The sequence below is a fragment of the Clupea harengus genome, chromosome 7 (genome assembly GCF_900700415.2).
Source record: "Clupea harengus chromosome 7, Ch_v2.0.2, whole genome shotgun sequence".
NCBI classification, from domain to species: domain Eukaryota; kingdom Metazoa; phylum Chordata; class Actinopteri; order Clupeiformes; family Clupeidae; genus Clupea; species Clupea harengus.
Window position 1 is genome coordinate 2,419,636 of NC_045158.1, and position 11,617 is coordinate 2,431,252.

Consider the following 11,617-nt stretch of genomic DNA (forward strand, 5'->3'; position numbering starts at 1 on the left):
TGTAGCACCCCAATTTTTTTAAGCTGTTATTTTAAGGTAAAACTGCTAATCCTAACCCTAACCCTGAAGTACAATTCCTACATAATGCCACTTTAACCCTTGAATTGTTCAACGTCAACATTCCACTCATTCAAATCGAAAGAGCAGAATGGCAGGCAGTGATTTTACAACGTTACATTTGAGGAAAGGGAGCAAATGGAATAGGGGTAATGTACAAATGAAAAGGAAACTTTTAGCAGAAAACCTGGGCCCTATTTTCACTCATTTTGAGTCCACATTTTTAGTAGAGACAAAAACGATCGAAATTGGCCCAGTATTGAGTAGTCGATTATCGTAGGGAGGGGCTGTTTCTAATGTTTACAAAAGAAGAAGTAATCAACTACAGGCACTGAAGGGGGTTCTACGTTCCAGTCAGGATAAGATGTCAATAATTACGGTCTTATATTCGCCACATTTCTATTATCTCAAGTGTCATATACTAGCTCAAAGAGTGATGCTGACTGTATGAGTCATGAGACTACAATAGTTGTATAGTTGAATCAGTGGTAGGCTCTGTTGTTTGTAATAGATGCACAAAGTTCACAGATTGACTAAACTGCAGATTTGACGACTTTATCCAGTAGAGTGTAGGACAGATACTGAGATCAAGGCAAACTTAGTAGGCTAACACACAAACGTTGTAGATTAAGCTAATTTGTATTTAGCAATCTCAGTATAATGCTAGCTGAATATAAATATGTTGTACTAATGTTACAACCTAATGGAAGTTTAAGACATGTTTAACATTTGAAATGTATTATTTGTAGTGTGAGATAGTGGACTTGTGTTTCACTGGTAGGATTTCTACACTCTTGGTGATACTGACCCTAGTGACTCAAAGGACATGTAAACCCGGATCTGTTTAATGTGTGACCCAGAAAAACTAGAGTCGAATTTCTCTAGATCTCTACAACACAAAGCAGGACACCTGATCACCTTATATACATTCCTGTTTCAAAGCAATGAACCCCATCCCATACCTACACTGCAATAACCAGTGATAGTGCTGAATACATGGCACTTGAGGAGGCACCACACTTACCATGTGTATGGTTGAACTGGTGTTTATAGAATAAGGCTTTCATGCTGCTTTGCATGTCTTCAAATATAAAGCTTGCATCTTTTTGGTCTTCTTCTTCATGTTCTGACTCATATTGTCTGTAGATCAGGTTGTTCTCATTTGAATCATAGTAGGCCACCTGGATGTCATCCAGCAACACCACCACACTGAACTCTGGAAACGGGGTGTCTCCAATGACCAATGTTGAAAGAACCCACAGAGAATGAGAGCCTGTGAAAATAAGTATGCACATGAATATTTAAAAGATTAGCCTACGCCCTGTGTAAACCAGTGAGATATGATTTCCATAATACCTGACACCTCCATGATAATACATGCCATGATAATGTAGACCTACTCTGATGAATAGATCCTGATCTTGTAGGAAACATATTGATGGAGTATTAGACCGACACAACAGCATGAACACCAGCTATCTGATGGTTATGAGGGTTGGAGTGCTAAACTGATTAATGGACTGTCAGTCTCAGTTATACAAACTGTTGAGGGCTCCGTTGCCATTCAACGCTTGACCCCGGGGAGGGTCTCGTAGAGCTGGGAGGTATTTTTGACCAATCAAATTCCCTCTGTATGTCTGTTTTTATGAATGAATGCTGTGCTGCTGTGTAGTAATTTAGTTAGGGAAGGAACAGTGCACAGGGGTGTGAACTTGTATTCTGTAGACACTATTGCTTGGGGTGCTTGTTGACTTATTGTGTACAGTGAATCATGTGTAGCATTAGTTCAGGCAGGCCATGGCAGTCTGCATACAGTCTAGATCATCAGCTGGGGCTCAGCTGATTCAACCACACCAACCATAGTAGCTCTCTGTATTAACGCAGTCCATTTAAACCAGTTGTGGTGGAAAATATGTGAATGAAAACGAAAAAACGAAATAATCTGTGTGTGTAGACTATTAACAATCAGTATAATAACCAGTGTGGGTAGAGTATTAGTAGAATATTAACAATCAGTATAAACACTAGGATATTCATGATAACAAGCTATTAAGACCACTATACTACTACTAAATGATTTACACTATTGATATGAATTACATTATGTGCATTCTATGTTTAAATATATATCAAGCCTGGGCATAGTGATGTGTGGGGAGCCTTAGGGGTGACCAAGATAACTATCCATAGGATGGCAGCAGGAGCTCTCCTCATGTCTGTTGAAGGCCAAGAAGACCTTCCCTGAGGACTGTATAAACGAACACCTTAGTTTTTTGAGTGCACACCCATAACAAGATAGCCAGTAGACAGTGAGGAGCAATTAGCTGAATATGACAAAAAGTTTATAGAATCGTTGAAAATACTGTTTATTGTAGAAATTCTATTTGTAGCTCAGTAAAGCAAAGACCTTGGCCTACAGAACTCCTAACCATTAAACTGAGCATATTCTTCACCCGTTTTGACACTCAGAATTTCACAGACAAATGAGTTAAAGAGCTAAGAGCCCTCCCAACGAGCTGGCCCCTTTTTAGTAGAAGCGGTACGGCACAGGCTCAGCCTTCAGCCGGTAAAAGCCAATCCCAGTGCCCCTCTTCTGTGAATCCTACCGCTCTGTCACAATACCCACCCTCTGGAAAACCACAATAATCAGTGCCCAAAAAACCCAGACTCAGTGAACTTTGCCCTAACATCCATCATAATAAAGTGTCTGGAGAAGATGGTGTTTCAAACCATCCTTCCATTTGTCAACTAACAGCTTTAACCCTTCAAAATGCCCACAGGGCCAAGAGGGGCACAGAGGATACCTGCGTTACCTCTTCCTCCTGCTGCACCTCCTCCTCCTCCTGCTCCTCCTCCTCCTCCTGCTGCTGCACCTCCTCCTCCTGCTGCACCTCCTCCTCCTCCTCCTGCACCTCCTCCTCCTCCTGCTGCTGCACCTCCTCCTCCTCCTCCTGCTGCACCTCCTCCTCCTCCTGCTGCACCTCCTCCTCTTCCAGCACCTGGATTTCCCAGGTACCTTTGCCAGGATCCTCTTTGTGGATTTCAGCTCCGCTTTTAACACCATCCAAAGGGACCTGATGATCCGGAAGCTTCACCAACTCAACCCTCCCCCTCCAGCTGATCCATCTCACAGTGTCCTCAGTGACAGATGGCAAGCAGTTTGGGTAGAGGCACAACAACATCACCTGCACTCACAGCAGACACCGGAGCACCACAGGGTTGTCTACACGCAGTACACCAATGACTGCACCAACCCCTCACCCACCACCACTTACTAACCCTAACTTCAAATATTCCAATGACTGTCCTGACAGATAACTAGTCTGTTCTGTGTTGTTATAGCACAGTTGCACACCTCACCCAGTGTAACCACCTCCATCACAATGTCAAGAAAAACTAAATAAATATTAACAGGCCCCCCGTCACTTCAGCACCCATCATCTGTTACTGTTGTGCGTGTTGTCTTGATGGATGTACTGCTGTAGCTAAATAAGTGCTTGAGACCCTGCATTCGATTCTGTTCAATAAAATGCATGTGTATGCCATCTCTGAATAATTGGTCTAAAGTCTATACAGTGTTTGAAATATCCCTATATCGTGTGAATTTGCAGCAAAAACCTTTTTATAGGTCTAGTTTTCTGCTAAAATATTTAATAGCACAAATAGATTTTTCTTTTGACCCTGAAGTCTACAGGACTGCCAGTGCTTTAAACTTCCAGTGGTTCCAGTAAGCCTACCCCCTGCCCCCTACAGGTTCTCTACTATTTGGACCCATTTTACCTGGGCACTGTATCAAGGAGAACACCACAGCAAAGCACAAAAGGATTGAGTTTATTTGTTTTAGAGTGGGGAAAAGCAGTATTTCAGAGGCACTAGGCAGGTTTAAAGTGCTGATTGAGGATACATAGTTACATTTCATCAAGGTCACGTAGGCTATTGAAAATCTTATATTTCAGCCACACTACAAAAAAAAAACATAATTGACACATCAAATTAACTTTAGATATACCACCCTCCTACTGCTCCATGACAGCAAAGGCAATGAGACGATTCAGCAATAACACACATTCACGCTAACATGCAAACTGTCTACGCTGGCCCGGGGAAGTCGGTAACACCTCTAGGTGGTGGGCCGAAGCCTCGTATCTGTTCAACTTTGCCATTTAATTTACGAGGACCTGGAATTCTAAAGTTGGGATGATTATGTTATTTCTAACGATAAACCAGTTGTTGCCAGGACAATTTCCCGTGTAGTTTGTCAAAACCATAGTGTAAAAGTGTGTTAAACTCGATGTTATACTGGCGTAAGAACATTATTAACCAATCAGATGCAGCCATATTGACACCCGTTTCATCTATTACTCAGCTGTTGGTAATATAGACATATTGTAGGCTACTGCAGCCACGACAGCTCCAACACATTGAAACAGAGACGTGTTGAAATTAATAATTTGATCAGTATGAGGCCGTTTTAAAACATGTTTATTTTCTAAACCGCCTGTTTCATACGTGAGTGATGGTGTAAATAGTTTTAGTTTGCTAACGAGCCATAGTTTGTACTATATAGGCTAGCCTACTGTTAGCTATGCTATTTGTTAATTCCTCATTAAACTTTTCTCTGTCAAGTTTAATCAACGTTATTCACCTTGTATGGGGTAGATTTGGGGTGACAAAGTTGAACAGATACGAGGCTTCGGCCCACCACCTAATCAGAGACCAACTGACTTCACCAGAGTCAAAGAAAGAAGCTCAGGAGAATAATACAGAAAAACCCACAAGTTGTTGGCTTCCTTGCCACTGCTGCCGGAAGTTCGATTAGTGGTAAAAAAAAATTTTTTTTTTAAATCGCACGGCAAGTAGCCCAAATGTTTATCGGCATTATGCCATAATGGCACTTCTCCACATGCGTTAGTGGCAGGAAAATATCAACCACGGCCCGGCACGACAGCTCTTGTCCCTCTCTCTCCCGATCAACAAAGACAAACCCCGTATATCCATTACCCCATTAACAAATACGACACAGGTGCGCTGCCTCGTCGCCCGCACAGCGGAATATGGGTGGCCGTCCTGGCCGGTAAAACATCCCACAACAAAACTTCCCTTCATGCCACTAGCTTACAATTTTCAGAGCTGCCAACATACACGATTTTGGCGTAGCAGATACGATTTCCAGGCCCCAATTACGCTGCTACGCTTGACTTAAATATCCTACGCATTACCCAACACATCCATATCATTCATCTAGCAGGCAGCCACGTGCATGTGTTGACATCCAACCAGCCCTAAAGCTCACATATAAGCCGTATTATGATTCGTCCCTTGCGTAGGCAAAGAGCCAATAGGTTCGGCCATACTTTATTATCTTTAATGCCGTCCCTACTTTTACCAGGATTCTATGCTGTTTTGTAGTTTAAGGATTCCCGCGGTTGATGAGGAATTCTATAGCCTACATGTAGACCAGTAACGTGCGGTGAGGTTCGTGGCTGGTGAGAGAGCTGGTGATCTTTCAGAGTCAGATTTACAAATATATAAACCCAATAGAGTAGCTTAAATCACCATTCAATTTGTAACTTGCACATCGACTACTGTTTTTTTTTTTCATATTTCATATCAGCATTCTTATCAACACACATAGGTAAGGTACATACAGTTGGCAGCTGCTAGCTTGTGATGAACTCGTGTAAATATCTGTGAATATGCACTCATGAATATGAACTATTTCATACGAAGTTGTACAGGCACCCTGAGGGTTTCTACCTTTTCCCATTATAATTGTTTGAGTTAAATCGAGGAGACTATAACATCAGCTAGATAACTAGCTATCATTTCATTCAAATTGAACTCTTCCATTTAAATCGTTTAATGATATTTAAAGTGTCCTAGTTATCCTAGCTAGCATAGCAACTACATAACCATAGCAAACAGGAAACACAACCTTAGCTGCAAAGTTTAATTTCTCAAAATCAGCTCACCAATAAAAAGCAGTCTTGGGTTCAAAGTGATCACAACCTCTTGTATGATGTTAAATGGCTTCACATAGACATTAAACAATCCTCAGATAAATAATGTGAAATCAACGGAGCAAGGGCTGATATCAATGTAATGTTAGCGAATGAGGGGTGAGAAGCCCCCCCTCCCTCTTGTTAATATTTAGTCTCCGGTGTTCGTCCAAAGCCAAATCAATTCTTGAGGTTCCAAAAAGCAATTTGGCTTTCAATCTGAGTAGTCGATCGTGTTATCTTCTGTCCGTCGTTTGAAACAAACATTTTAGCTCCGGCATTGGTTTCCCATTATTTATCACTTCACGTTTCGATTGAAAATCCAGTTTCCAGGCTCTCGCACGCCCCCTTCATTGAGGCAGAGGTACTGTTTGCCTCCCCTCTGCCTTTTCACTGCTAAATAGGTTCTTCACTACGTGAAATACATTACCTATTCTATGGATAGAAGGGACATATAATAAATGTGCCTAAAAATTTCCCTCGGGATGAATAAAGTATCTATCTATCTAAATATTACAGTGGTGGTGACAGACAATGAGAAAGCTAAAGGCATGCGCTCATCCCAGTTTGTGAGGGATTGCACAATCTGAGATCACTGTCTCACCTCGCGTATCTCCGTTCTGTTTGAACAGGAAATGCGCAAATTCAGCGATTTTGGTGGTAAAAATCAAATGCTTAATAATAATGCTTAAAATGATTGTAATCATACAGAAATTACATTTATAGCACAGATCAGTAGAGAAATATTAATATTTATTTTAGGTTGAACTCTAATGTTGCTCTAATGTTCAGTGCTTTGTGACCACAATCTGACACTACAGTGTCAGTACTGTATTTGGTAATTCAGTATTATTTCATGTGTTTGGGTAATAAAACACCTTTTTGTATATGTCTGTGTATAATTGTGTGCAACAGTACAGGGAAAAGAAGAATTATACACTCGAAATACTCAAAACATGTCCTAATATGACCTAGATTGCATCTCAGATCACGTAAAGTCTCTGGCTTCTGGGGGCCTGAGCGGCCCCCAGACCCCCGGCCTAAAATATTTCCACCTCGCTCCGCTCGGCTTGCTACTACTTTCTGAAACACAATGTTGGCAGCTCTGCAATTTTTCACTTCAGAAGATGATCCGAAACAAATAGTGTACCACACATAGCAATCGGCAACTGCAGTATTCAGGCTAAATAGTCTGTAAAATAAGCATTACCTGATTTCACAGTCGAGGAAATCTGGAATGAACAGAAAAGGAACATTAGCTGCAACATGGTGACAGATGTATCCTGTGTTGCTTTCAGTTATTCGGAATATTATGCCTCTAGTTTGTACTTCTCTCGCCAGCAGTAAGCTACTAATGGAATGTTCTTGAGCAACTGAGAAGTTCCCACCTCCGAGTGGAAGAATACACCTGAACGCCTGTGAGACTCAGAACTTCCCCTATTTCTGGCTCCCTGAACGCACGATTAATGTGAGCTGTGTTCCTTATTGGAATGATTTGTTAGAAAAAATGCACCCACGTGGCCCAGATATTTCGTTTTAACATTTTGTTCATGACATCTGCTGCTAAAACCTGCTGAACAGGATTTCAGGCGTCAATAGCAAGGAATAAAGGCTATTCAAGGTCGATGTAAAACGGTGTGAACGAACTCTACTGTAAATGACTGATTTAAGACAGACATAATTAAAACAAAATGATATCATATTCGGTTGAAGTCTGTGGAACCTGCCATGAACTTTGACTTTATCCAGTCCATATTAGCAAATGCCAAAGGTCACTGAATTTTAACATAAAAAGAGTATAGTGAGTTTTGATGCAACACTGACATTGATCTTGAGACTCCTGGTACAGAGCTTTCTCTTGGTGTTTTTACTTCTGTTCCAACTTGCAGTGATTGCTTGCAGCTCCAGTGATTTGGTGTCCTGATGCATTGATATGGGGATTATGTGATTTGAGAGTCTTAGGCAAGGACAGAGGCAGAACCCCACAATTGTGTCCAAATCATAATGATTATGGACGCTCCTCAAACTCTGTACAGACAATTATTTTCTATTCTTGTCAGTCTAAAAGTAAGTCCAACTAAACTTCCTTTGCCTACTGGTGAAGTCCACACCGGTACCTGGTAAATACCATAGGAGGAATGCTGCTGGCAGTATGACGCTGTGATGGTATGATAGTGCATGAAAACAACTTTCAAAATCAAAGCTGGGTAATGTGGCATGCAGTGGCATGCACCCAACCGGTTTTTATCTTCTTTATGGTTCCTCTTCCAGTCTTAGTGCACACAGGTAAGATAAGGTAACCACTCTAGAATTGTTTGGCATCTTTTCTTAACACCTTTCCTTTAACCCTAACCTTAATCCGTAACTCGTAAATCTTTATCTTGTAATTAACAGACGACTATTTATATAAATATATTAAGTAATATATTAAGTGTTTTAGTATTAAAACTACTGATGAAGTCCACACCGGTACCTGGTAAATGCCATAGGAGGAATGCTGCTGGCAGTATGACGCTGTGGTGGTATGATAGTGCAAAGATGCCAATCAATCTGACCTAGGCGTCATATTTGACTCAGATCTCAATTTTGAAACCCATATCAAAAATATAATTAAAACATCTTTTTATCCCTTAAGAAACATTGCTAAGGTGCAACCGTTTCTCGCTCAGGCTGACACTGAAAGACTGATGCACGCGTTTATCACGAGCAGGCTAGACTACTGTAACTCGCTTTTGTCTGGTCTACCAAAAAAAGCCATTAGTCAACTACAAACAATACAGAATGCAGCAGCGCGAGTCCTCACTAAAACAAGATGGAGAGCGCACATCACACCAGTATTAAAATCACTGCACTGGCTACCTGTTAGTTCTAGAATAGATTTCAAGGTTCTGTTACTAGTCCATAAATCACTCCATAGTCATGCACCTGAATATATAACAGACATGCTCTCAAGGTACACACCCAGTAGGTCCCTGAGGTCCTCCGGCACTGAACTCAGTTCCAAAAGCCAGGACAAAGAGACATGGGGACGCAGCTTTTAGTTTCTATGCCCCCAGCCTTTGGAACACTCTGCCAGAATACCTAAGAATGGCTGAAACGGTTGAAACCTTTAGACATGCACTTAAGACATACCTCTTTGATCTCGCTTATCACTCACTGTAAAATGTATTTATCTCTTTTCAAGTGTTTGTACCCCCCCCCCCCCCCCCCCCCCCCAGTGCAGTTAGTACGTTATTTCCTGTTTATTAATCTCTGGCAAAATCTGTGTCTCTTATAAGTGCTTTGTAACCCCAACCCAACCCACCATCCCCCCCCCCCCCTCAACCCAGCAGCTGTCTCTTAGTTTGACGATAATCGTGCTAAGCAGTCCTTTACGGTGCCAGTATGGTTAGTACGTCATTGCCTGTTTATTTATCCCTTTCTCTCCTACTGTGAGGCGCATTTTGTTACCTCCTTGTATGAAATGCGCCGTACAAATAAAGTTTGATTTTATTTTATTTTATTATGTTTTTTAACTGCTGCCAATTCATTAATTACATTTTTGTGTCAAATGATAATCTATGTCACTTGACAGGTTCTCACTCCTTATGGATTCTTTCAACATTCATAATTGGTGTTACTCCATTTCCTGAATTCAACCTGATCCTGATTTCTGGATGATATTACAGTAGGATACCATGACCTGGAGCAGCATAACTTCATACTAACTATATATGAGGAGTTTAATGACACACTGGGTTCTATAGATCAGAGGGCTGACAACTTAATATTTGGAACTATACACAAAAACATTAAATCTCAAGCATTGTTCTTACAGACACACTTCAACCACACAGATGGTAAGAAGTATTATTTTACTTTAAAGGGTGTAAGCAGCTCTAAAGTCATCATGCTGTGTGTCTGAGTAAGCCCTGGTGTCTGATCCGGCTAGGGATTCATGTCCAACAGAGGACGTCTGGTTGTGAGCTGCTGGACAGTGTGTCTTTGGACAGACGGTGAGAAAGGACGCTTTTGACGGTGAGAGTGGAGAGATCATCCACTTTGACGTGCACAAGGGCCCACTCTATCGCCAGCAGCCGTGGCCAATCAGGAACAAGGCTTGGACTGATGTCATGACAATACTGGTCACACAGGTTTTCCAGCCTTTTTGCATCAGCACATTGGAAAGATGGTTGCAGTTAAGTAAAGAGATAGTCTTGAGAAGAGGTAAATCATACGTGTTCATACTCTTGTCACACTGGTCAGAGAGCTATTAATCCTACTAATTGAACTATTTAACAAGTAAGTTAAATAAGTTGGTTTATGGTTTAGGATGTTGTTCTTCTTGTCAAAAATGTCAGATGGACTTACAATTTAATTCCAAAAGCAAGGCACAAGTGTTTTCCAAGATTGCTATGCATTTTAAAATGGATACAATCTCATAAAAACACAGAAAACATCAGGATACCTAGGGTGTACAGCCATTTGTTTTGAGAGGCAGGATTTATTATCTAACGTGTAATAACAGCAACAATAGCAGCATATATGTAAAACTATACCATGCTTTGGCGAGTATTCAACACAATAACATTACCTGCTGAGTAAATGCAGCACTAAATACAATTTTTAATTGAGCCCAGTTACAGATCCTGTAGTTGTCTGCCCAGTGTGTGGAGTGTGTGTGCTCAAAACCACTCCAGTGCTCCAGTTCCAGTCCTGGCTCTGAAAATGGAAAACAATGGCTCTGCCCAAGCCATACCATACATGCCATCAACCTGTCATTCAGGAGCACGGAAGGGAGGGCTGCATTTGACTAGCTGTTTAGCTCCGATATCAACAAGCTTTTACCAGAATACATTATGTTGTCTCCTCCACAGTGAAGCCCAGAGTCAGGCTCCTCCAGAAGACACTCCCAGACTCTGGAGGGGCCAAAGTGACCTGCCTGGCCACTGGTTTCTACCCCCGTCACATCAACCTGACCCTGCTCAGAGACGGCCAGCCTGTGTCTGACCACCAGATCACTGGGGGGGAGCTGCTACCTAATCTAGATGGAACCTACCAGATGAGGAAGAGCCTGGAGGTCAGCACAGAGGAACTACAGAAACACCTTTACTCCTGCACAGCTGAAAACCTCAGTCTGGACAACAAATTGGACATCAGTTTAGGTATTATGGATTCAAATATTGAATGTTGATTGATGCTTTGTAGTGTTTGTAGTGGATGCCTATTTTGTATCAGAAGTATGTTGTGTCTAGCTTTGATGTTTGTCTCATATGCACTCCTTTGGCAGGGTTTGAACGGGATTCAGTGACAACACCCACAGTGTTCTCTCTGCTCATAGCTGGGTCAGTGTGTCTCACTGCTGTCTTTGCCTTCATTATATGGCTAAGGAAACAAACAGGTAAAATAGCCGTTACTGGGATTCACAAGGAGATGTCAATGAGACTTTGAGACCATGTTGTACCATACAGTGGGGAAAATAAGTATTTGAACCCCTGCCGATTTCGCAAGTTTGGCCACTTGCTATTAAATACACAATGAAGTGCTTACTCCTTCAGTCACTTAGGAAGTGACTGTAGCTT

At 41.6% G+C, this 11,617-nt stretch overlaps 1 protein-coding gene across 1 annotated transcript; it reads left to right on the forward strand.

Annotated features, from left to right (window-relative positions):
- The first annotated feature begins 10,026 nt into the window (after positions 1-10,026).
- Positions 10,027-11,229, forward strand: LOC116221200 (major histocompatibility complex class I-related gene protein-like). The gene is made up of 2 exons (XM_042708155.1): positions 10,027-10,262; positions 10,913-11,229. The coding sequence occupies exons 1-2, from the start codon at positions 10,169-10,171 to the stop codon at positions 11,227-11,229; spliced, it is 411 nt and encodes a 136-aa protein (XP_042564089.1). The 5' UTR covers positions 10,027-10,168.
- Positions 11,230-11,617: the final 388 nt, after the last annotated feature.